This window comes from Amblyomma mixtum, chromosome 6, assembly GCF_055824585.1.
Source record: "Amblyomma mixtum isolate Tamu chromosome 6, ASM5582458v1, whole genome shotgun sequence".
NCBI classification, from domain to species: Eukaryota; Metazoa; Arthropoda; class Arachnida; order Ixodida; family Ixodidae; genus Amblyomma; species Amblyomma mixtum.
Window position 1 is genome coordinate 150648858 of NC_143017.1, and position 26805 is coordinate 150675662.

General features: G+C 45.3%; 1 protein-coding gene across 1 annotated transcript in view; it reads left to right on the top strand.

Annotated features, from left to right (window-relative positions):
- LOC149340763 (uncharacterized) overlaps positions 1 to 26805 on the top strand; it is a 102802-nt gene that overhangs the window by 31165 nt on the left and 44832 nt on the right. The window contains exon 2 of the mRNA XM_089549614.1: positions 15598 to 15710. Within this exon, the coding sequence (XP_089405740.1) occupies positions 15609 to 15710 (102 nt within the window). The 5' untranslated portion in view covers positions 15598 to 15608. The remainder of the gene's footprint in view (positions 1 to 15597; positions 15711 to 26805) is intronic.

Here is a 26805-nt window from a genome sequence, read left to right on the forward strand (position 1 = left end):
AACGGCTTGCACTAGCCAAAGACATTCATTAAGCCTTTCGTAACTCGTCAAAAGGCGTCCTTTCACAAGGCCTCATGCTTAAGCTCTGTCAATCCTATTCATGATTTACGCGAACTCAAACTACTTCTTTCGCTGTCTCGCCTCGAGGGAAATCCCGATTGCCCTCACAGTAATGGAAAAAGTAGCAATTAACAGTGGCACAGCACAAGTGAAATGCTTGCTGCATGTCCTGCACTGTAAGGTCTCAATTGAATAGTCGTATATCGCCTGTTTGAGCAAGCACTGTTGAAAGACAACAGCAGTCACTGCTGTAATTAGGCTGAAGGGTCAACTGGAGTCGCGAATTATTTTTTGATAACAAAATTCCCCGCACATATTTCGTTCTGCAAAAATGATACGTATTTTTAAGCACATTCGCGAGTGACAAGTTCAAATTTGAGTCACAATAATTGCGCGCTTATTAAGAAAAAATGTCGCTATCAATAATAATGCTTTTCTGCGAGAACGAACAACAATTCAGAAATGGCTTTTGTTCGAGCGTTGCAATTTTCTGACGCTTTTTCATGCTTTTCATGTTGATGCTTTTTCACAGTTGCCTTCTTCGCGAAAAAATACCGCAAAACCTCGCATATTGTGTAATCCGGATGGACACCTTTACTGATGCTTTCTCAGCAAACAGCGGCCATTTGGTTTAATCGAATGTAGTTAGGCAAATAGGATTTATTTCATGAAAGCATGTAGCGGGGCTGGAAATACACGCGTATTTACTGTCGTGTCGTCTGCTGCCAGAGGCGGCCATTTCAGATACTGTCACAATACGCAGCTGAAATGAAATATCACTGCCATCCTTGTCCTTACCTTAGGCTCCATTTTTCTAATCAGTGGTAAAGGAAATGATCATGAGTTTTAATTCTATATCGACGGTAAATCCAAGCAAGCAATGTTTTTTTTTTTTTTTTACTGATGATAAGGATGCAGCTCGTGCGCACTAAATTAGTAATCGACCGACATGTTTTCAAAAACGATGCCTCCACGTTGCATTAGTAAATAGCAAAGGGATGTGAGCAATACCAGGAGGGAATCGACATTCTCAAGCACACTTGGCAAGGTACCATTTTTTCTATTGGAGAAGACTGTCTGGCGGACAAGTGTTTTCATATAAAAAAAAAAAAACTACGGAGCGCAGCGAAAAAGGTGTGCAGTGGGTGATTATCACAGAGAGAAAATGTACACTAATTAGTTGTATTCTTTGCTGCTGTCACCGTTTTCTGGACCGTCCGCCGAAGGGAATAAAGAAAATGAAGACAAAGTTTCATCTTGTTTTAAGCGCTAGTAGTTCTTTGTGTAAGGTCATTGTTCGCACTAAAAGCGTGTGAATGCAATGAAATACCAAGGTTAACAAAAAAGAAACAAGCCTTGACAGAATTGCCACAACATACGCAGCCAAAACGACAGCAAAAAGAAAAGACGAAATTTTTCAGCAGGAATCACGGAACTGGTAAGCCCCGAGAGTTTTATTTTTGCGAAAAGTTAGTTTTATGGATGTAAATGATGATTATGAAAGCGCTGCAATTGTGCTTGTTTCTGAGTATGGCTCTGGACTAACGACTATTCATTGTAGGGCTTGTATTGATAAAATGCACCGTAATAATGGATGAGTTTTTCAAATATTAAGCTAGGCTCACTCAAAAACAGAATGGTTATGTTTACTTGCGTAAGCAACAACCATTCATTACCATCATTTAATAATCAGTAATCAGTAGCTTTAAGCTTAATGCACTTAGTGAGTAGAGCTTGCTGGAAGAAAACCATCATGCGCATCGCTGCTGTTCTCTCCTGAATTTTATGATCAGAGGCCAGCTGTTAGGAAAAGGGTGCGTTGCAAATTTAAGTTAAGACCGCAGTGCTATGCAACATGTCTTGAATCTTATTTTGTAAGCAGTCGCTTTCTAATTTGATGGAAATAACGACTCATTAAACATTTAGTTAATTTATTCCAGTTTATCAATGGTATTTCGATCAGAATGCTCTGACGAAAGGACAGAACTCTTTTTGACAGATGTTCCTCTGTTGTTTTTCTAGATCAGCAAATGACAACACCTTCAAGCGTATTTTAATCGTTACCAAAATCTTTAATTTGCATCCCGCATCTAGATTTCTTCAGCATTTATTGCTCTGTCTTGTTCACAGAGCAATGCCATTAACATATCTTAAACGGAAGATCAGACGATGGAGTGGTGTGGATAACAGTTGAACTTAACGCAAATTATTATTTAGCCTAATTAGGACGTACCTATGTAGTGCACCGGTTCGTGTAGCTCTTGTGTCTTTTAGTGTAACGTTTAAAACTGGAATGTAACGCTTGTATCAGGTTAGAGGTTCGAGATCCTAAGCAATGCCATTACCGCAGTTATCAACAGTTTCACTTTAATACGAACAACGTACTGTATAATCAAGTGCCTATATCTTAAACGCACATGTGCGCTTGTAGCGCTAACGAATAATGTAACAAAGACTAAAGGTCGATTTGCGAAGTTAGGCAAAATGCGAAATAGATGCGCTTGAACAAAAACATTTGTGACGACGTGACACTATTTTATGTCCACACCTGACCCCTTCACTGGCTGGCTCCCTCCCTCCCTCCCTCCCTCCCTCCCTCCCTCCCTCCCTCCCTCCCTCCCTCCCTCCCTCCCTCCAACTAACTAACTAACTAACTAACTAACTAACTAACTAACTAACTAACTAACTAACTAACTAACTAACTAACTAACTAACTAACTAACTAACTAACTAACTAACTAACTAACTAACTAACTAACTAACTAACTAACTAACTAACTAACTAACTAACTAACTAACTAACTAACTAACTAACTAACTAACTAACTAACTAAACTAAACTAAACTAACTAAAGTCAGTCAGTCAGTCAGTCAGTCAGCCAATCCACCCGGTCGCTCGCTCACACACTCCACTCGCTAGCTTACTCACTCACTCGCTTCCTCTCTCGCTCACTCCACACACTCATTCCCTCTACCCCTCACTGCACTCACTAACTTGTTACTTATTCAGCGTACGGGGCGAAAAACATTTCGGGGTCCATATTCTGGACACTGAGGATAGGGAGAGCGGCACGCAGACAGAAATGACTTCCGCAATGTCATTTTTTGGTGATACAGAAACGAAAGCAGTTATGGAATTGGAACCACACTGTGTTTGCCGTAACGACTTGAATCCAACAGCCCTTCTTCCCTTTCGCCCGTTTTCTCCACAGTAAGCCTGTTGAGAAAAAATGAGTCTGCGGCGTTGAGTTCCTCGTATGAATTCGATCTGATGACTGCGCACTGCATAGGCATCTGAACATCGTGGCGCAAACGTTTTTCAGCAGACGCTCTCGAAGCGAAAGGTACCGAAGCGAGCACCGCATACCGTTTATCCCAAGAACTGAAGAACTCAATTATCTTTGGAATCACCTGTTTCGCAACAATCTTGCGCATGAATAATAAAAAAAAAGCAGGAAGATGTTTCGCCGAGGTCAGATAAACAAGGAACCTTTCGTCGCTGCTTTACATTGTTTATGTTCCCTGAAAAGCCGAAACTTCGAGCAGAGAGAACGAAAAATGAACTCATTTCGTTTCCAGTTCGCAAGATGTCTCGGATCTCCGCTGCTTTCTTATTATTTACCACATCATTCTGGCGCAGCGCGCCCTGTTTCTTTTCCATTACAAAGCTGACTACAGTTCGTCCCATAGTGCAGCTTGTATGGAAAACAGCTTCGCTCGGAAAATCGGCTGTTTTCTCAGCTGGCGCGCAGCGACTGGCATCTTCTGATGGAGATGTAAGTCTGGTTTTTATATATTTTTCTCTGTCTTATGTCGAAATAGACTTTTCTATACTTGTCAAGTGGCTCTTAAGAGTAAATTCAATCTCCGAGCGCGTAAAGCAGGTCGTGATGGAGGGCGCACGCTACGCTTTCGAGATGGCTACGAAAAAAGAGAAATAGAAGAAAGGTGCCGTTGACTGCAGCTGTCAAGGGTGAAGGCTAAAAATAGTTCTCTGCTTGCAGATACACCTTCGCGACATCGCTTCCTCATATCGTGGCGTGAGGCCATTGAGGTACTTTTAGGCTAAAAGTATTTTTAACCGAGTCAAGGCTCCTGAAAAAAAAAAAAAAAGAACAGCTGTCACATAGATATATGCTCAGAAGATTTACTTTATGTTAGGTTACAATACGTAGCAGGCCTATTTTCGCTGGCTTATTACCTCCGGAACCATCAGACGTCTCTACGTACTATCTTTTTGGGTGAATGCTTATAAGTTTTTTGTAAAAACACGCTATTGCGGTGTATTGGGTCGCCGGGGCCTAGTCAAGCTAATAGCTTTTAGCTGAGGAGACCTTTCCAATTTCTAGAAAAATAAAATATATATGTGTGTATGTATCTATGGTACTATCTTCCACCATCTTGCCTTAAAAATATTAATCTGACTCGATTTTCTCGGAATGACAATTTGCTGCTTTCAAAAGTTAACACTAATTATGGCAAGCAAACCCTATTGTTTTGAACAATAACATTTGGGAATTTACTGCCTGCATGTTAAAACAGTTCATTGATTCGGGATTTTCATCAACAGGATCAAAACATTTTTGTTAGAAAAATTGTAACTGCATTGTGTTGTTTTTTTATTACTCCTACTGAGTTATCATTGCTGTCTAAAATTGAAATTGGTTTCTCGAGAAAGAAAAATGGCGCAATAATTGTCTCACATCTCGGTGGACACCCGAACCACGCCGCAAGGAAATGGACGAAGATGAAAGTGAAAGAAGAAAGAGAGAAAGAGGTGCCGTAGTAGAGGGCTCCGGAATAATTTCAACCACCTGGGGATCTTTAACGTGCATACACATCACACAGCACGCGGGCGCCTGTCTCAGATGTTGTTGTTGTTCATAGATGATAATATATATATTTTATGGGCATTTTATAATAAGAGGTCCCCCTGAGAGCTTCGTTTTGGGACCTCCTTCTGTAGAAATTGACCAAACCACTGATTTCTGTGACACATTTTTATGAATAAAAACCTGAAACTTGGAAACTTGGAAAAAAAGCTGATTTCACGGAGTGGTCGTTTGGGTTCGGAAAATTACGAAAGATTAATTAAACAGAACCAACGAGATTCTATACAAATTAGCGTAGCCACCTGAGCGTACATCGTAAGGCGCCTTATAAACATCTGCAAGAACCAGTAATCCCCATTTTTTAAGCTCCATTCATAAAAGCCGAAGCCTCATGATGTCCCCTGAAAATTCCTTTAGAAATTTTCGCTTTAATGGTTACATTTTAAATGCAGATTTAATGAGCCTGCGCCGTCAGGCGCATGCTAGCGACCTCTGTCTGCTGAGTTTGACATCGCGGCTCACAAAGAGCGAGCTTCTTAATGTACAGGGCCTCTGGGTTGAATACAGCCTCCCCATTGTTACTCGGAAACAAGTTCTTATAATCAATGCAGATTTTTTTTCTTGGTTTCCACAAAAGACACCACGACTAACCAGGCCTCTAATGGCTGCGCGCATCCCCACTACAATGCAGCGGTAATGAGGCGTGTGCTCAGCCAGACGCGGCCAGCAACTCCTGCAAGTGGGCTTCGTTTCATGCTTGGTAGGAAAGAGCAGCGCCCCTTCTTCTTTCTGAGCTTGTATTACGCCTCGATGGCATGCTGAGGAAAAAAAGAAATGATACGCGGAAGTTTAAGGGATGATTGTGACGCATAAAACGTGAAGTTGCGAGAAGTTCTTCACTTAGTTGCCGTTTCACCGGCGCACAGTAAGCGGAAAACAAAATGTTAGACACTACGGTTTCACTCAGCAGTGACATACTTTACTTAATATTCTTTCGCAATCCCGGAGGTTGCTACCCTATACCTGCGCAAAAAGTACCGCCGTCAAAGCTAAATCAGTGCTTTCTTGCAAGACGAGTATAAAATGACCTGTGAGCCCACATGCAGTTTTTTGTATGGTGCTGATATTTTAGCTTCTGCGTTGCATGCTACGATTTCGGTTTATTTCGGAGTGTGAATATGGGACTTTTGTTAGCGCTGCTGAGCATCTGAACTCCGTTATGTGCTCTCCGCCTAATATTTGTCGTTCCTTAATATTAATTAAGTGTCGTCACTTATATCTCAATGAATTATTACGCAAGATACAGTGTAACCTGTAACTTGTTGATCCCTAGAAGTGTGTGATGAGAGGCTAGTTGGTAAGACATACTGAAGACACAAAACTACGCAGGAGACAGGACACAGAAAAGAAGCAGACAGGACGAGCGTAGACTAGTCTACGCTCGTCCTGTCTGCTTCTTTTCTGTGTCCTGTCTCCTGCGTAGTTTTGTGTCTTCAGTTTGTTGATCCCAACTGCTTGACCTTTAATTAGACCGCAGTATATACTGAAATAAATAAATAAATACAGAAGCATGTGGCTAAATTTCTAAATAAAGCGTATGTCCAGTCAGACTAGACAACGAAGTGTTCTGATGTGACTTTGCATACTCTGCCGCTTTCTTCAACTCTGTAGCCTCTAGAGGGCGTAGTTGTTATTTTGTGTACATCTGTAAACGAAAGGGTAAGAAGAAAACGGCGAAGTTGTTGGCATCGTTCAAGAAAAAGGAATCGCTGCAGGAGGACTGAGTCGCGATTTCTACAACGACAGCGCGAGGCGTACGAATTTCCGGCCGTTCGTTATCAGGCTCCATTATTCGTGGCCGCTCTGTTGTGACAGACGCAATGTATTCCGTTTGCCTCGCTGCAGTTGCGATTCTGCTGAGTGCAGACCTCATTATTTCTGCGCGATGTTCTGCTCTCATTCAAAAAGGGATAGAATAAATTTAATGCTAAAGCCGTAATCTAAGTTTAGAACTTTAGGAAAAAGCTGACGCTGTGCTTCCGTACCGCCGAAGTCCAAACCGCCTTCGAACCTTCATTACAAGCCGGTCCCAGTTGCGACATTCTCGTATTTTTTTTTTGCTTTCTACAGCATTCTCTTTATTCTTATAATTTGTTTTATACTTTGCTGCATTTTGTCTTCTTTTTTCTTGTGAAATGTGTTTTTTTCTGCTTTCTTTACCCAGCGAGGCGCACATACTTTTGCTAATAGCGACGGTCGAGTTCGTGGCAATTTTGCGGTTATTTTTAGAAGAAAACCCTAATAAGTTCTTTTATTTCCTTGTTTTCGCCTGTTTTTGTCAAATTTCTTTCGGCTTATCAGTATGTATTCAGTGGATTGTGCTATTCGGCTCAGAGCGCTAAGCTGTGTCACGAACTACCCCAAAAACCTATTATATCTGCCGAGTCCATCCTGTTCTTTTTGTGTCACACTTTAGAATGCGTTCGCTGCACGGAGAGAATGCTTGGGCTTTTCATACGGGAAACGCTACTAAATATTCACCGAGTACATCCAGATGGCGGGGGTGACGCGATGCAAGCAGATTTATAGAACAAAGAGAAAATGGCTGCTTAAATTTGAATAGGGTTGTTCGGTTCAAACTCTGCTTTAAAAGCCTCTGGCCTTTAATAAAAAAAAACAGTAACAAAACAGGCGAAGTTTTGTGGGCTTTCTTTGATGACTTCTGTTTAGAGTAATTAAGAAAAAAAAAAGAGAAAAAGAGCACAGTGAGTTGGCTTGTATTATGCAAAATATCTAATATAAAGGTGTGCTTCTGCAGTACACATTGTGATTCCCTGGGCGCTTTTATGAGTTTTTTTCCCACTTCATATACAATGGAATGTTCTTCGGTACTTTTCTTGTGTTCGCTACTGTTCGCGCACTCCGTGCTGTTTCGCAAAGCTCTTTGCATACGCCGACACACACGCCACTGGCATGCTATTGCAGCACTCGTGGTCCTTGAAACGCGCTTGGCACGCGGCCTAATGACGACCAGAGGAAAGATGTCTTTCGCTGCCCTGAAATACAGGAAAGTGTCCCCGCGCAACGCATTTTCTTCTTCACCTCATTCTCCATTACTGCCTAAGGACAGCGTTTGGAAGCGCACTCACATCCAGCTGTACGTATCTATGTGATATATTTATTTATTTACAAACACTGTTGGCGGTGCAGTGATCGTCCGTAATACTAGAAAAGTAACGCGATCACTTAGAAATTACAAAATAGAGCTTGTCATATTCTACACAGTTGCATTTAATGCAATGCAATTCATTACATATTGTTTGTAATATTTATTTCAAGGATACATGTTTAATGAATTGATCACTTTAAGACGCAGCTACACTTAAATCACATCGTTTTAGCTCTCCCCAGCAAGAATGGCTGAAATCTAGTTGATGTGTCTCTACTTGTACTATTGAGATACTCATAGTTCGAAGGAATGAAAAACCAGCAAGCGGTACAGCTGTAGGCTCCAGGTCGTCCTCATTTGATTCCACATCGTAGTTTCCCACTTTTCTGATCACTGTGCCCTGTGTATGACGGCCCAACTGTGCTATTTCCATCCGCTTAAAGGCAAGTATCCAAATAAATGCGACATAACGACCACATGCGGCTCCCGGTGCGGAGAAAATCTGGTCATCGGCAACGAATTTCCACGGATTTTAGGCAGCAGTTTTTTGGCTTGGTTACTGAAAGCCGCAAATCGAGGGGAGGGAAGCTTACACATGCACAGAAACAAATGGACAAATAACAATTAAGGAGATCATAAGACTTGGAAGCTATTTCAAAGGGAATTGCGCAGTTTTTCAGAACCGATATAAGCAGTACAATGCGCCACTACATGTCATGCACACAAGCGACCCTCTCATTAATTATGGCGTCCCTCATAGCCTGAGTCACTTTGGGACGTTAAACCGCAATAAACCAATAAACCAAACCATTGTAATTACCGTTTTTTCGCGCGCTCTCTCTCTCTCTCTCGGACGCTCTCGCCTGACCTCCACGCGACCCTGGAATCTTGGTATCTCGTTGTATCCCCCCCCCCCCCCCCCCCCCCCACGTGTCCCCGCACTTTACCATTCCCATTGAAACACGCACGTCAAGGGCGGTATGATAAATAATTCTCTTCAGTGCATTCATTTCCCTTGTTTCGTCTGCCACGTCTACTGTCTGATACTGGCAATAGCTAGGGTGTGGCGTCGCCCGAGCAAGCGACAAATGATGAAAAGAAACACAATTAGAACAGCATGTCTGAAGTAAATTAAAACTGGCTATAGGTACGCGTGCAGTACCCGAGAGTAGCTGACGCGTGCCGGTAGCGGTAATATCGCTACCATCAACGATGCACCAGCAAAAGGCACGAGGGGGGGCGCGATAAACAGCAGTTGCCCCCTGCCCTTTCGCGCGCAGGCATATATGCAGGTACCACCCATAAATTATCCGATTGCTCCCGCCGACATTCATCGGGCTTCGTGTCTTCTGGCCAAGCATGGTTTCCCTTCGGCGAGGGAGGCGGGGCACGGTTTCTGCGCAGACCCGCAGGTGCAACCATGCGCCCTGCGAGGCAGCGGAGAATGCGCTGCGATCGCGGTGGCCGCGAGGTGCGGCCGTGCGCGCAATTTCACACACCACCGCGCACGGCTGCATGCTGGCCATGAGCAGAATCCCGAGTCGGAGCGGATATAAAGGACTGGGCATTGCAGGGATTTGGTCGCGCGTATATTGCCAGGGACTGGGCAACGCGGCTATACGATCGGCATGCGCAAGAGCGCTATCCAGTCACATATGATAGCGCTGGAAAGAAAAGTTTCGTGAACGTTTCCGAGGATGTAACAGGCTGAACGCCATTGTTGACGAACAGTGACAAATACTGGATAACTTGTTTTGATCGAAATCCTCTCTTTAATTCTCTCCTTCGAAGAAAGCTCTTCAATCAATCAATCAATCAATCAATCAATCAATCAATCAATCAATCAATCAATCAATCAATCAATCAATCAATCAATCAATCAATCAATCAATCAATCAATCAATCAATCAATCAATCAATCAATCAATCAATCAATCAATCAATCAATCAATCAATCAAAAAGTGCACTAACCGCCGTCTCATTTCCTCCACATGGTATGAGGCAACTCCCCTCCGTATAGAAAGCCACTAAGGTTCGGCGCACGCCTCCGACCGTTGAGCGTCGCTGCCAAGGCCCGTTGATCACATTGCCGTCACAGAGGGCCGGCGCTGCGCGTAGGCCGGCAACCGAAATATTTATCATCGCGTTTGTCATTCGCCGTCAAAGGTCGCTCTGATGCTCGTTGTAGTTGCTCTGGAGCAGCAGTATTTAATCTCGTTCTATCGCAGCAGTCAGTCTCCGCCCTCTCGCGCTAATCAAAAGGAAGGATGTCCACTGGAGGGTGTTTCTGCACTGGACTAGGAAACTACTGCTCCTTTTATGAGCGGCTGATGCGATTCATGCAGGCAGGCGGGCTCTTAGAGGTTACGCAAAGGTCAAGGGAACGGTAACGCTGAGCGGCTTTTGATTCTACTTCAGTGCATGGAAGCCAATGCGAACAAAGCCAGTCGCTGTAGCGAACACGGCTAGTTACGTGCGGCCCGCGAATTAGCCGAGCGTTCGCCATGTTCGCGCTCGTCTTGCTCTCTGGCATACCGAGGTCACTGATGGAAGAATTTTAACCACTCCGCGCTCTCCATTCCCTTTTCTCCACCCATTTCTTTTGTAAAGTAGTTGCGATATCCCGAGCATGTGTTAACGGGGCACTGAAATACTGCCAATGTTTCTGCATTCCACATTGCAGAAGTGGTAATTGGAGATTGACAAGAAACGTGCACCCGCCAGAATTAGCACAAAAGAAAAGCATTGTCATTTCTGTGAACATGCTTGTTCACAACAGAATGAAGGAACGAGTCGACGCATTGAGGGGGCGGGGGGGGGGGGGGGGGGGGGGCTGTTTTTCTGATGGAGTGGATGTATATCTCTGGGATGTTGCGTCGTGTCGAGTTAATCGCACGTGGAGTCGTTTGAGTCAGTCAACCATGAGCAAGTGATTTCTCTTTGGCAATCACGTCAGCCGCGTCACATTCGATGGCATGGTTAGTGTCTTCATGGAGGTCCGCATAAACGTCTGAGCGAGATAGAGAGATGGGCGGACTCTAGTTCACGACTCCCGTGGCTTTTGCTGATATCTGGACACATCGGATGGTCGGTCTGACGTTGGCCCACCAGATCTCTGCTGGTCAGGACTGCCCCCTACCGCTCGTATGATGTATGTGATGTTCTCACGTGAGATGGTTTTCTCACGCAACTCCATGAAATGTGGAACAGCAAGGGCTTACCGCCGCACTAGGCACAGGTTGGGCAGTATCTGGAAGGGTGGATGCGGCTATATAAGTACAGGCTGGTCTCTATTCTTGTAACAAGTGAAGGCGGGCTAGTTGGTTGTTGACAATGGAGTGCATATTGCAACCGCGCAAAACGACGCAGGACGCCTCCAGAATGTGGCTTCTTCTGTGATGAGTTTAATATGCGGAAGAGGTTATTTCCTACGGTTTAGTCTAAGGATTTCTAGCCGTTCACCACAGTTTAGCGGTAGAGGGGTGAGATACGAGTAAGGGTCCGTTCCGTTCGGTAGGTCGCGAGCTTGATCATTTATCGCATCATTGCCGTCTAGCCGTCCATGGTCCAGGGCCCACGTAATGCTATGAAAGCGGTGTAGGGTGGGTGAAAGGCCTAACGGTATCAGCAAGGCCACTAGTATTGCCTTGGGCGACGTCATTTTGGTGTTGCTTGAAACGTCTCTTGAACAAGGTATCTTGAAGACAACGCCTGGGTAGACAGTTTGCTCACGGGGGTTGTTGACATGTACAAACACAAACTGTTCTCTTAGTTTGCACGAAGGAACGTGGCCCCCACGAATGCCATAATCATAAAATATTCGAGCAAGGGTTTCACTCGCTTCCCGGGTGCTGGTGATAGGCGCCAGTCATTTTGCTTGTGTTTAAGTTCGGTTTTTGGGGGGGGGGGGGGGGGGGGGGGGGGGGGGGCAAAGGCGCGCTGTTTCCGTGACCGTAGTGTCTCCCGTGGATACGCGTCGAGTGTGAACTCTTGTCTGACTTGCTTCCTTTTTTTGGTCGGCGTTGAGGACTCGAGCATATCCTGAAGGCACGACTGAATAGCGCTTGTGCCAGGTGAGACATGACGTGTGGAAGTTTATATACCTTCCGGTGTGAGTGGACTTGCGCTAAACACTCCAAGAAGAACAGGTAATCGGCCCAATATTGGAAACGTATTGACTAAAGGTCGGTCCTACAAAGGACCGGCGGTTCGGTAAGTCTGTCCGTGTAAAGTCTTATTGAATCTGAAGCGCACATTAAAGAAGCAAAATTTCAGGAGTCGGTAAAGGTCGTCAGCTTCAGTCAGTGTTCGATCCGGCAATGTGGCGTCGTCTTTTGTAGTTTTTTTTCAGTACTCCAGCCCGAAGCCCACATACACCATATAAAGGGAACCAGCGAAAATAGACGCAAGACAAGAACAAAGAAGGCACACCCCACAACGCTGGGGAAGATCCACTTTAAATCCACCGTGGGGAAAATCCACTTTAAATCGTATGATAGCGTCAATTGGTATCTGTCAATTCAGGCATCCTTTAACTTGACGAGAAGGTCGATCGAGTCCTTGACGGATCTAGTAGCGTTTGAACAAGCCGGAGAGCTTGCAGCACTGGAGCCATTGTGACATATAAGCTGGTTGTAGGCATGGATGTTCCCCACGGCAAGTACAGTACAGATACAGCTCGCTTATTTGTCGCAATGGCTTTAATAATGCAGTCTACGGCGTGTAAAAAGCGGGTAAGGAAGGCACACAGCTTCGCGCGAACGTGGGCTTCAAACGGTGACCCCTGCCTCGAACATTTTTTGATTACGACGTTCGCGTAAACCACGCCTCTTCCTGAAAGCTAAGGCAACGCCTTGTGCCTGTCAGGAACCTAATGCCTGTCAGCCTTGCACACTTTAGTGACCCTGTCAAGGAACAAATGCGCGGGGAGTGCAGTTAAAGCACAAGAAACAGAGCTCAGGACGTTTCGAAGGACTAGATTTCTGTTTCTTGCATTACTCGCTCTACATGCATTTTGAATAACCGTGTATCAAATATGGTGCAAAATATGTTAGGATGTCCTCTACGCACCGCAGGTACGACTAAAAAGAAACTGGTGAAGAAGACCTGCCACGTTAAAAGCCGCACCAAAGCGAATTCTTGTCTCGGGAAGAAAAAGTAAAAATAAAGTCCACGCCAAGACACAGATTCAGGGCATAGAACTTTCGGCGACACTGCTTTCACGCAGTACGAACTCCCTAACGAAACCTCGAAATGACGGAAGTAAATAACTACAAAAACTTCAAATAGAAGGAGAGGAGGTGCAAAGGAGGAAACAGTATAGAACATATGAAGGAGAAGGCAAGGAGCAAGGAGTGCGAGGAGGATTTCAAGTCAGCCGAAGAATAAATTACGGAGAGGCGGCAAAGGGACGACAGCGTACAAGGAAGCCACCGGCGAAGTCAGGGTGAATTTGTGACGCCCAAGAATCCACGGTAAAAGGCCTGAAAGGCGCCTGAACAGGAGACGGGAAGCGCTAGAATGACGTCTAAGGATAGCCGGCAACGACTGCGCCGTCTTAGCGCGAAGGGAAATAAGAAAAGTGCACAGGAAGGAAAAAATAAAGGCAGGCTCATCTAACGCAAGCCAACCAATCAAAATGAACAGAGAGACGAGCTTCACTACTAAAAGAGCCAGGGGCTTAGCGGGAGCCACCGGTCGGGGAGCAGGGGATAAAAATGGGGAGCGTGGTGGTTAAAGCGTGGGGAGGGAAGTAAAAAAAAAAGAAACAAAAGCCAACGTAGGGCGCCCGTATATATAGGCGAGACCCGGCAGGCAGCCATCGGTTGCCGACGCAGCAGGTGCCTGCCCCGGCGCGGGGGGGCAACGACCTGCTTTCTCCGCGAAGGACCCGGGCCGTGTGCCCTGGGCCCGGGACGTGTCCCTTCCCTCCAAAGTGATCACCGTCGGCGTGCTTCCTCCTCGCCTTTGCAGCGCGGCACGGCTTCAACGCGGGAGAAAACAAGGCAGAACGTGCAGCGCTCGTGGAACTCGCCGGCACGGTCAGCCGAGATTTGAGCGAAAGTAAAATGCAATCAAAAGGGGAGCGCGTCGTCTGGTATAGCAGCGCCTCTCGGTGTTCGGAAACTGGGCCGCAGTTTCCTTCCCCCTTTCTTTCTTCCTTTATTTATTTTTCCTCTTATATCTCTCTTCTCTTCGGCGAGGGCAGAGCTGGTTCTCGTTGCTCGCGTTCCGTTAACTAGCTGCTTGCTTAAATATGCATTCCGAGCATTATAGGAGCCGAATTGGGCGCTCGCTCAGTCGTCCCACTTCCCTTACTTTGTCGTCTTCGTTCGTTTTCTTCATTTCGCTGAAATGCTTGTTTGCTCACGTGAGGACAGAGGAAGAGAGAAGAGTTAATAAAAAGAAGAAAGAAGATACGGTGGTGGCAGACTGGAGAAAATCAACGACTAGGAGCTGCGGTCAGCACTTTATGTTAGTTGCTAGGTTTTGACGTTTCTCGACTTGTGTTGATGGCTGACGTCCTCCATTATTTAGCGAGCGTGTTTGGCAAGTTATGCAATTCTGTCGCGTGCCCGGGTAACCCGAAACTTTCGGGTGTTAGCTAAGGGACCGTCATCGTGACAGCGGCATAAAGAAGGGGAAATGAAAAAAAAAGAAAAGGGGAGAGTACTGAAAATGATTGGTAACGCATAGGAGTTTGCCGTTTCACTTACAGGCTCGATACAACTGGGCCACTTCTTACCGCTTCTTTCCTAAGTGAGGACACGACAGACGATAAAGCAAAAAGTGTCATTGAAGATATCGCATTTACCTTGACTGGTTTTGTTACTTACCCTTGCTGTACAGTCGCATGTCCTGCAGCGAGTTGTTTTAAACCCTTGACCACCAACGCCGAGCTGTACCCGTCATTAAAGATTGTGCCAATATTGCCAATGACGAGTCACGCTCGTCCGACCCGACCTTGTGCTGCTGCCACCGCCATAAACGAGTTACGGTCGGCAACTGCGTTGGTTACAATTTTCAACACTATGAGGCAGTAGCTGTCCATGAAAAGCTCGTTTCGCGCTTTAGAGCGTGTTTTAAGCCTCCCAACAGTCATTTTCGCCAAAGACTGCCGACAATATGGTGATTTTGTCATGTTTTTCGGGAAATAATTTGACGTTTAAAAGGTTAAGCACTGAACGTGTGGTAATGTGTCGCTTTCGCAGGCAGCCTATCTCAAATAGTGAGCTTTAAAAACCGGTTCCATGGATGGATTACAGTTTCTATCGCTTCGCGGTTTCCTGAACTGAAAATATATTGCAGATGTGAGCGATTGGTAGAGTGTCAATGAAAAAAAATTATTAATAGACTTAGGAGACAGGAAAGCACTCGTCATCATCAGTTTGCTTAGACACGTGCTTTGATGTCAATGCAGAGTCTAAAATAAGTTGTTTAAACAACCCCGAGCTCACAAGAACTCTCGGAATATTGTGGGAGGGCCACTTGTCCGATGAATCAACTGAGTTTTTTTTCCTTGTTGCATTTTGCAGGAGGTTTCACCATGAAGGCCGGCTGCCCCAGCCTCCTAGTGCTGGTGCCGCTGTTTCTATGCGTCACAGTTCAGGCTCTGCCCACCGGTCACAAAGCGGGTAAGGTCTCATCTGTCTTGCCTTTACAGTGCAGCACGTTTTACCAATAATAAGCCAGTAAACCACTGGAACTACCCAGAGACCACGCGTGTAATTAAAGGGACGAGTGTAGCTCGATATCGGTTGCTCAAACAGTTGGCCAGCCAAATCGATCGATTTTATCGGCGCCTTGTAAGTATAATAAAAAATCAATACATGAAGTCTGCACTACAATCAGTGTAGTCAACCTAATGAAGTTATTAGCATAAGACAGTCCATTACTCTCCACAAAATATTGAAATGAATGAATGAATGAAAAGGAATGCATATCAAGCTGAAAGTACTCAGGGGAGCATGATAATAAAAAGAAGCTTGTAGCTCTGATTAAATGAGCTTTCCGTTTTGCTGTCTCGCTGTGTCTCCTCTTCATATGCGCCAGCGCATCATCCGTTTAAGAGAGGAGTCAGCATGTAAATGATTTCACTTGTGTGACTTCATTACAGCTCGCCGCATGAACCGAATTTTCATTGCCTGTGACAAGAGGAAACTGTGTTCATTTGGTACTTAATTTACTTCGAGCACTAAGGTTTTGCAATGAGTCACCGTTCGCGAAACACTGCATTTGGTCCACAGAGGGAAAAGTGCGATAAAAAAATGTCCACATCACTGTTAATTCTCTTTTTGTATCCCGCTTCGTAAAATTATTCGTTAGAAAAAAGCTAAACCTGACTACACATTTGATACCGGCATCACATTATTATTAGCATTAGCATGTCACAAATCTCTTCTGCATCATCATGATTTCCTTTTGGGACAGCCTTGCACCGTACACAACCCATTCTTTTTCTCAGGCAGCCTAATAGTTTTTCGCATCTAGGCAGTATTTTTTGAGAAAACCACAAGGGATATTCCACGCTGCTTTGCAAAGTCATTAGACAGCAGCTTGCATCTGTGTAATGCCGTGAAGATCACGGTGAAGGAAACATGCACCGTTCTCGATTATATGCTTCTCTAATGCGCATAATGCCCCGTGCCATACGAATCCGGTAATCTGGATGCAGCGAGCCAGCTCCGAACAATGCCGAGCTACACTACCTCCACAACACTGTCCCTTGGCGAATGTCGCATGACTTTTGTCGTTTCGGTTCTTGTTCCACCATTTGCTAGATTTCCCTTTTTACATCTCAGGCATCATTAGTGGGTAAAGACAACGTATGATGTCTCTGTGGTAGGGTTTACTCGGTGATTACTTTTTCTGCTCCAAAGGAGGCGTACGCTGTGAGACAGCGTCAGATAGTTAACCCTCGGAGGTTCTTTTGAGTTACCATGCCACAACAAAGAGAAGTGAAAGGGCAGGACGAGAGGTGCAGACATGTTACAAATCAATCAATCAATCAATCAATCAATCAATCAATCAATCAATCAATCAATCAATCAATCAATCAATCAATCAATCAATCAATCAATCAATCAATCAATCAATCAATCAATCAATCAATCAATCAATCAATCAATCAATCAATCAATCACTCAATCAATCAATCAATCAATCAATCAATCAATCAATCAATCGTTCAATAATTCAAACAATCGGTCAATCAATCGGCCGGTCGGTCGGTCGGTACATGAGGTGCACATTACAGTTCATGCAATAGCCGCCGCGCTGGCTCAGTGGTAATGGGGCTCCGCTGCTGACCCGAAAAACGCGGGTTCGGTCCCGTCCGCGGCGGTCGGATTGCGATGGCGGCGAAACGCTAGAAGCCGGTGTACTGTGCGATGTCAGTGCACGTTAAAGAAGCCCAGGTGGTTTAAATTATCCGGACCCCCCACTGCAGAATTTCTAATAGTCTCCATCACTTTTGGACATTAACCCCATAAACCAACCAACCAACCGACCAACAACTAGTGCTATCAACGCGACCAAGTTTTCATCCTCAGCAGACGACCTAATCCCCGCTGTGTGTCCTTGCTCAGTCGTAAGAAAATCCAACAACATTCCCAAGCAAGGCTATTGCTGAGGTTTCAGACGCCAGCGGCTATATCAGCACATCATGATAGTCGAAGCCACCGTGGTCGCAGCGTACCCCGGTTGCATAGGTGAATCAAGCCACGCTCACCCAGGGCGCTGTTGCCGGCAATTACACCACGGCAGGATCGTTACACGAAGGCACAGCACGCTGCCACTAGCCCAGGGCGCGGATTTACGACCCAAGCGGCGGGCCAGTTCGTCCAATGGCTTTACTCAGTCTGCAACGTTGTTTTTACTTCCACGCGCAGCAATGGGAACGTTCAAGGCACGCGGATTCCTGTCTTCGCCGTCTTATCTTTGCTTTTTTGTGGGCTTTTGCACTCCAGGTTCACCGCTGGTTGCTCTGAGCGTTTGCTGTCACGGAAGAACCCGTCGGCAACAAGTTTTAGCCAAACCAAACACATGTAATTTATTGCCCATTCAGTCTTACGTTTCACTCTTCACAAATGACGTGAGTGATGTGAGCAAGGCTTTACTGTTCCGCAGCTGGAGTGAAAGAATGTTAATGTACAGACGTTAGTCAATCAATCAATCAATCAATCAATCAATCAATCAATCAATCAATCAATCAATCAATCAATCAATCAATCAATCAATCAATCAATCAATCAATCAATCAATCAATCAATCAATCAACGAAGCACTTGGACCTTCCAAGTGCTTCGTTGAGCAAGGACTGGGATGGAGTGCTGCACAGGGGTTCCGCTACCTTTCGATGACGGTCTCATGGGAGCTTAATCTAAGGCCCCCCTTTTTTTAGTCTTGGGAAAGGGAAACTCTTGTGCGCTTGTACTCTCATCTGCATGCACTTTAAATACTTTTCCAAAACAGCCCACCCTCCGTTTGGAAGAAGTATGATTTGTAGGCCTTCGAGTTTTCAGTTGCGTTTCTTTGCGCATATTGGATGTGGACGTACAGAGCAGATGATAAGTTGCCGACACTTTCCAGTTTTTTTCTACAAGACAGACGACACTCGAGTACTGAGTTATTGTCCCATGCGTCGACAGCCTTGTTAAGGATTTGTAGGTTTCACTGCTTGAAAACGTGTCCGGTTACTCAAAACACTCGGTTATTCAATATATTACTCACTTCATTTCCTCAGGAGACTGAGTTTTGCACGGGAAACTCGGTGCGAATATATCCGGTGTTGGTTGAAGATTATTCTGTTTTAATTACAGGCATGGTCTTCATTGCGGAAAGGTTATATTACAGAACTTTTGCGAACTCACACCGATGCACACAACACGAGCGGACTGTTAAACGAAATGTGTGAGGGCTGTAGCTTTTAGAATCTTCGTTTTTTATTAAAATGCCCCGCAACTCCCTTCGTCAGTTGTTGGACAAGGTGTGCGCATGCGCAAACACAAGCACTCATGGGCAAATACAACTGAACGTCCACACTCAACAAGCCCCAACTCTCACAAGCAAACTCACCGGAGCGGACGTCCACACAGGCGCAGACTAGTGCCGAGGGTCACTCAAACTAGGCTACACAAAGACGCATACAAGCACGTTGTTTTAATGCGAAAGCAATGCCAGTGTACCCCCCCCCCCCCCCCCTTTCCTACTAGAAGTATGAAGTCCATCGAAGTGAAGCCTCCACTTTCCAGAAGCAGCGCGTTCAAGCCACCTCCGCCTCGCACCCCCTACACTCTAAACACGAAAGTAGCAAAAAGGGCACTCCCTTGGAGTGCACTAGAGGACAGCTTTTTTCCTTTTTACTCCCGTATAGGCATATTTGTGTTTAGAGTGTAGATAGGGAGCTGCCCACACACGCACCAGCACCCTCGATACACCTCCCCACGCCACCCCCGCCCGGCTTCACCATCTAGAAACCTTTCGAACCTACCCTAAGAACAAACCTGGGAACAAATAAACCTGCGCATCAGAAGCACCAGCCATCGACTTCTTTCCACAGGACCCGCACCCAGCAAGAACTCACTCATCAGCGGAACAATAAATGACTGCGAAATCGAATTCAAAGATGCAGTGGAAAAGCCAGTTGACCTCCAGAAGCACCACCCAACATCCTCCTCCCTAACACCGCCATCCTAGCTAGGAGGTGCTGCCGTACCCACCGCCACCCGCCCCCTCACGTCCGCCAACTTTCATCGTCCAGAAAGATTTTGCCGCGTGTGTGAAGCCTCGGCTTAGAGTTAAAGCAGCATGGTAATCATCGAGACTAAATGCCTGCGCTTTCGCAGAATTGTGGCATCAGATGTCTGATCATACCGTAATATTTCCATATATGCAGCATACCATTGCGTTTGTGGGGTCTCCAAAGTTGCCTCACATCTTACCCGATTAAGTAACGACGGCTGGATAGACAAAAATTTGAAGTGCACCATGATAGTCTGTGTTGAATTTTCCTTATATATAGCAGTTCCTTTCACGCAAATGCATTAAGTTCGGTGTTCTAATGTGAGCAAAATATCGTTAATTCATTCACGCATTGCTCGGGAGATATTGAAGAGCTAACATAAGCGGTCTTCAGTGTAGTCCTATCGTTTACTTCTACGTGCAATGTGCTGTGCCCATAGTTGATCAGGAGGCCCAAACCGAAGGATTATTCCTCATACAATGGGACTGAAGTGAATCATAAATTATGTGTGGCTAAGTTTCCGTGTGGGTTATCTTTAATGCCTTCGTTGGCGGTTGCTTCCTTATTCAGGTCACGCGAAGCAACTGTTTGAGAACGTGGGCTTTAATTCTCAGAGTGAAGCCTTTTTCCTTTTTTCCTCCTCAAGCCGCGGACGCCGACAGAAGCGCACAAGAGAACGACGAAGTAGGAAATAAAAGACGCGGACTTTAATTCCAGGCGCGTCCCGTGCCGGCGCGCGCTGCGAATGTTTTTCTCAGCCGGCGCCTGGTCTTCCGTGGGTGGCTGCTGCTCCGAATCGCAGAATGAATGCGCTCCGCACAAATTGAATTAGTTATCGGCATCGCGACGGCCGGAAGTTTCCGGACAGCGTGCGCGTCTGCTGACAGAGGACGATAAATCCTGACGCTTCGTATGCTCGTTCATAGCGCATCCAGGCTGGCGGCCGTCGGTGGTATGAACCAGCGGGAACAAAGCCGCCGCCAGCTAGGCGTAGTTAGTAAACAACGCTGGCGCTGCCGGCACATCGGAGGTGTCTTTGGCCTTTTTGGGCAGTTCTTGGTGTTCTCATGGAGTATTTGATGTTTAGCATACATTTGCACCTAGCTGCCTATAAACGGCTTAACGGGATGGAGTGCAGCACATGGCACAGTGCACCGTCTCTGGTATGTACACTCTAAACAAAGGAAAAAAAAGAGAGTAAAGTTGTCCTTTAAGGAACTTACTCCCTTTTTATTCCCATATAGGTGTATTCGTGTTTAGTGTGTAGCGGTAATAACGAAAGTGATAATGTTCGGCGCTCGCAGACCGTTCCAGCATTTTGCTCAGAGCTGTTTCCTGCAACGGTACACAGTCGACCAGTAAACATTACGGGTTTAACTGAAAAAGGATTTTGCATAAAATAGAACAAATATCGTTGTATTCGTGATTTTAGTACAGAGGAGTACGTAAGGATGCCACACCGCTCACAGACATCGCCATCCATTGCAATCGGGAATACGTAATGAAGATTCGTGATGAGGCATTCATTCCTGGCTCGTACAGAAATCTCAGCATTGATGCTCGTTACTTGTCGAGATTCGTAAATACGAAAGTCTTGTTTAGTGAATATTCTGTGTTTTTAAAAGCAATTTTTGAAGTGGTAACCACATAAATGACGACTTCAAAGTTAGCTTCCGCTAATCGCCAATCTGAATCACAGGCGAAAAAAAGATCGTTCCTGCGTTTATTGATAACAACTGTTCAAATGAGAATAATCGATGCAAGAGATATGCGTTAGAATGCAAGTTACTTGCAGAATACAACTCCGTGTGTGGTGGCAAGGGCAATGACGTAGCTACTGTACCCGAACACACGCTATAGACAAGCCAAGACCACGCAAACGTCCTCTAATGGGTTTGTAAGTTCGACAAGGTTGCGCAACATACTAGAGATTTCACTTTTGAAGTGACTGGAAATCGCACAGGTCAAGATGAGGCGTGCTGAGTTCTTCAGTTCCTGCATTGCACCTTCGATCATGCAAGAAAAAAACGACGCTCCTGCATTCACTAGCGCTGTCAAAATTTGTCAGCCTCATACTTCCCGCATTAAAAACTAAAATTATAATAGTCAGACGAAATCAAAGGAAAAAAAAACTATACCTAAAGAACTTGTTATGTTGAGCCTTTGAATTGGGGCCATTACCTATGTTCTTTGAGGTGAGGCAATGTTTACTTAACCCGGTTTCTCCCATGGCGACGAAATAGCAGTAATCTCAGGCCTCCTCCAATTATTTACATCCGCAGTACGCAAACATACCACGAAGACGAGGGAAGGAATCCGAAGGAACACTTACGGAGGGGATGAACCGTTAGGTCGCGCGTGCTGGAATGTACAATCCGGTGATGCACTTAAAATTTTTAATAAGAAGTTACCGTTACAGATTACAGTCAGGAAGCACTGCTTCTATAATTTCTCAAAGTGTTCGCGTTCGAGTCAGCGTGAAGTCGATCGCTCCTAGAGTATGGAAGATTGAGCAGTGGCGAAGTGAATTGCAAAATTCATACATTCATGCGGAAAACACTGCAGTATCTGAGGATATGAAGAAGGAGACATTGTCATTTGAAAGAAAGGGGATAAGAGAGGTTATAAACAGGAAAAAAATCACGCAGACATCGAACTAACAGATAGGTTCTTCGTAAAGACTGTCCCCCGGTTGCCATCTTTGGTAGAGCTGCTCTTGTTTTTTGTTTGTAAAAAAAAGAAAGCAAAGACGTGAACGCAAGTAGTAAACAAATGCTGAGATACAAAGGAGCACAGAGAGATAGGGGCAATACTATCGCACTAGAAGCTACAGTATACCACCGGCGCTACGAACGCAAAGCAAACGGGTTCATGCACAGCGCACACACGAAATGTGCTAGAAAAATGGGGCGCTCCGGCGCAATACGCTAACCGAATTACGCGGCTGCGCATTGCTCCCCTGCCATGGATATACACCGGCGCTTGCATTATGCCGCCGCAGAATTCGCGAACAAAGAAAAGAAGAGTAAATAGAAGAGGAAAACAAAGGGGAGCCGCATAGCATCGCTTTTCGCTCCTTCGTTCTATTTATTTGCTTGCCCTTGTGCGGATTGTGCTGGATGAGGGGCATCGAGGCGGGCCGTCGAAGAAATAAAGGGAGGGAGAGGGAGTTCGTGCTTTCTTGGAATAGCAGAGGGTTGGGGCTGCAGCACGCAATGGCCTAGCGAGCGTAAACAAACGGACAGCCGTACCGGAGCTGGAATCCCCGAGTCGATATGGCGTGCAGACGTCCGCTAGCTCGGCACCCAATACGTGTCGTCCGAACTGGAATACGTCGATGGCAGCTCGGAAGGTGGCGGAGGGGCAGCACTGGAAGGAACTGAGTAGCAAGCAGCACGTTTTTTTTTTCTATTTCTATTAAAGTAAAGACAAATGATGACGACTGAAGGATGAAAGAAGGTTTTTGGCTTTTATTTACTTTACGTTACAGCTGCCCGGTTCGCTCATTCGTGTGTTAATTTTTTTGTTTTTTCCTTTACGGCTTCCTGAATCTCCGCCATTCCTTTCTCGGTTCGCCCCTAGCTTCATCCATGCTCAAGCTTCCGTGCCATTGTCCGTTCCAATACAATACACGTCGCTGGCTTCATTTCTGAGAGCCCGAAGTAGCTTTTTGTCTCGTGATTAGTGCAGTACTGCGGAAGGTAGCACCGGGCGTTTGAGTTAATCTGCAATTTAACTCGTGAAGTAGAGCGTTGCATACAAAGGTTGGCTACTGGCCTGTGTCCTCACTATCTTGAAGTTCGCCTTTCGCGATTGGCCAGCAGCCAACCATGGTTTTCTCGTTTCCCGCCATCAACCAGCGATATTCAGGCCTCAGCCGGTTTTCTATCTTCAGCTGCGCCTTGTAGAATGCTGCACGGCATTTTCTATCTCGCAAATCGTCCGCACCTCCAATCGCGTTCGCGTCGCGTGTCGTCGTTACATCCTCTTTCCTTTTTTTTTGTTCTTCGGCGCCGTTCCGCTCCGGAGAAGAAATTCGAAGCCGGCCCGAGCAGCAACGCGAAACTTGATTTGCTCGGAACGAAACAGTGTCACGCGAGATGACGGCGAGAATGCGAGAATCTGGGAAGCGAACGGTAAATAAAGGCGGTGCGGGCCCATCGGGCTGCGCTGAAATACGCCGTTCTTTTCGTATACAATTTCCGTGCGAAGGCGGCAAAAGAAAGGCGCCTGCCTATGCGTCTTATCCGAGCCGCCATAGAAGATTAGATCCCAAGGCGCGTGGAGCATCCGGAAGAAATGCGAGTGGTTGGCTCTATGTGGACGGTGCTTCGTTCCAGCATAGACGTATTTACATAGATAAAAGGGGAATATTTTGTGTGCTAGCGCTTCCAGTGGTCTATGAGGCGTCCTCTAAGAGCCAACAAATGGGTTACAACTAGATTAACTGTATTGCTCAGTGCTTGCAACGAACGGCGCTGTCAAATCGTACCTTATGTCTCCTTGCACTCAGACTCTAAGGCGGTATTGTTGCTCTTTGAAGGACAAGTGGTGCTGGCATAGCCCCGAAGGACTAACACTGCAATATTTTTAGTCCTTGTTTGTTAATAATGCGCCTTAGTGGAAGGCTGAAAATTAATTTCAGCTGTGTGGCACTCTTCAACGTTCGCAAAAAATTTCCGCATTCTCGTACAGGCGTTCTTGAGTTTCGCGTTCGTCGAAATTCTTAGCACTGATGGTATTCTTGGACCAAAAGAAACGTGGAATTTATTTCAATCGCTGCCTCAGGTTCAGTTGCCTAGTTACCCCTAATTATCTTGGGTTAGCAATGCGATAGCATTAAAAGCTGTTTATCTTTAACGGAAGTGACGTCATTTCTGGACTGTTGACGTCGCTTCCCTCCAGCCAATGGGAATTAACCGCTATGCTGACGTCACTTCTCTCCATACAATGGAATTTATATGAAGGTCGCTTCCTCCAAATCAACAAGCAAATTTTTTGACCGGCGACCCATTTTTTTCTCCCGATGAGGCTTTTATTGCTCTCAGATAAAAAAAAAAAGTTGCAGCAGATTGAGTTGTTCCCTCAATTTTTCTTTTGTAGCTTAGGTCCTAAAAGATAAGCTTCATTATGTTTCGTTATATGTGACCACTGCAACTACAACCCATCTAAGCCGAACGCAAGCATCGAATGATATTTACAAAAACTTTCAGTGTAACATATAGGAGGGAACTCTTCTTGTATAGATTTGATATTCAGGTATCTATTGATTATACGATTGAACGTGTTTACTGATCCGGTGGGATTAATGAGACACGCCACCATTCATCGCACCAGGAATTTAAGCCTCCAAGCCAGAAGAATGTTCTTTCGCTGCATTTCAAACGCATGGCTGCCACGTTAGTGCCAGCAGAGAGGCTACATTACACTTTCGCTAGTACAAATGATGCTTTTGCGAAAGTTGAATCAAAAATGCCTTTATAGTGTCGAGTTTCTTCTCTTGAAGATAGTGTCTAAAAGCAAGCCTTGGTGTCGCATTAACAAACTCAGAATCACTTCACCCTCATGAAAATAGGTCAGCAGGACTATTTAGTCTATTAGGCTTTTCTTCCCTCATATTCCCATCTCTAAACCTTATTTTCAAACTTTTCTGAAGAAGAGAAACACAAACAAGAAGTTTTCTTTTCAATAAAATTTTGATTTCACCAGTCGGCAGTTTAACCCAGCCTCGAAAAATGCAGACCTTCAATCTGAAAAAAAAGAAAGAAGAATAGATTGAAACAGAAAAAGACGGCCAAAGGCATTTTGACACGACTCAAGGTCGTTCCTTCATTTTTGGCCGTGCGCGATTGCTTCCGTCGGCGCCAGAATGGCCGATAGAACGGTACCATTCGGCCTCGGCAACGGAGCACAAAGAGTTTTTTCTTTCCAGGGACCAGAAAAACAGCCCAAAATCTAGCTGTAGTTATTCTTGGAGCATTCGGTTCTTTTGGTTTCCTCTGTTTAAGTTTTTGACAACTCCATGCTACCGTGTGCAGGGCATAAAAGGAAGAGGAAACTCTTTCCAGAAAGCGTTGCGAATAGACCTTTTCTCGCAGCCGTAAAGCGAACGACGCGCCAAAATCGGCTGGCGCTCGGCAGTGCGCAAATAATCCTGGCCGCCCTATCTTCTCGCCGCTTCCCGCTACGGCTTCCTCTATTCTTGTGCAGAAAAGTGTTTTCTCTGATGTTTTCTTTTTCTTATCTCTTTCGTATAAACACCAAAAAGTCATTCGCGATCTCTATACGCTTCACAATGTGGTCTTCGTTTTACTTCCTCCATGCACTGCACACGCCGGCTTTGAGCGATCTGGAAAAAATCGATCACATTGGCGTTTTTATGATGATGTGCTCTGAAAGCAAAAGAACAAACAACAGGAAAACGTCGTCAGTGCCGACGCTGGTGGTGATTACTAATTTAAAGAGGAAAATAAAGCAGAGTGCACATTTTAAGAGGCAATATAAGGTACCACTAGAAAGAACATAACACGGAGCTTTCTACATTTGCAGGCAGAATAGAAAGCAGGAATATAAAATAAAGAAAACATGAGAAAGCATGGAAAAGTCAAGTTTAAATATTAAAAAAGCAGAACGCAAAAGAAAGTGAATTAAAATTACCTATGAACACGAAATATCGTGGATAACAAAAATGCATTAACAGAAAAGGAGGGCTGATCAACGACTTTCGGGAAGGAGAACGCATAGAATGACAGCGGCATAAATTATGTAACTAACATGATCTGACGGAAATGTAGGCTTGATTAAGACTGAGAATAGGAGTTGCGAAGGGAATGTACGTGTTTCGCGGAAAAAAAAAGATGACCTACATGTTATTGAAGGGATAAACAAGACGGCAAGGAAAAACAAACGAAGCTCTGGGTATAGAATAATGAGGGGAAATCAGATTAGGAAATTCGCCAGTACAGGTCTAGGACGTGGTTGACACTGGACGAGCAATATT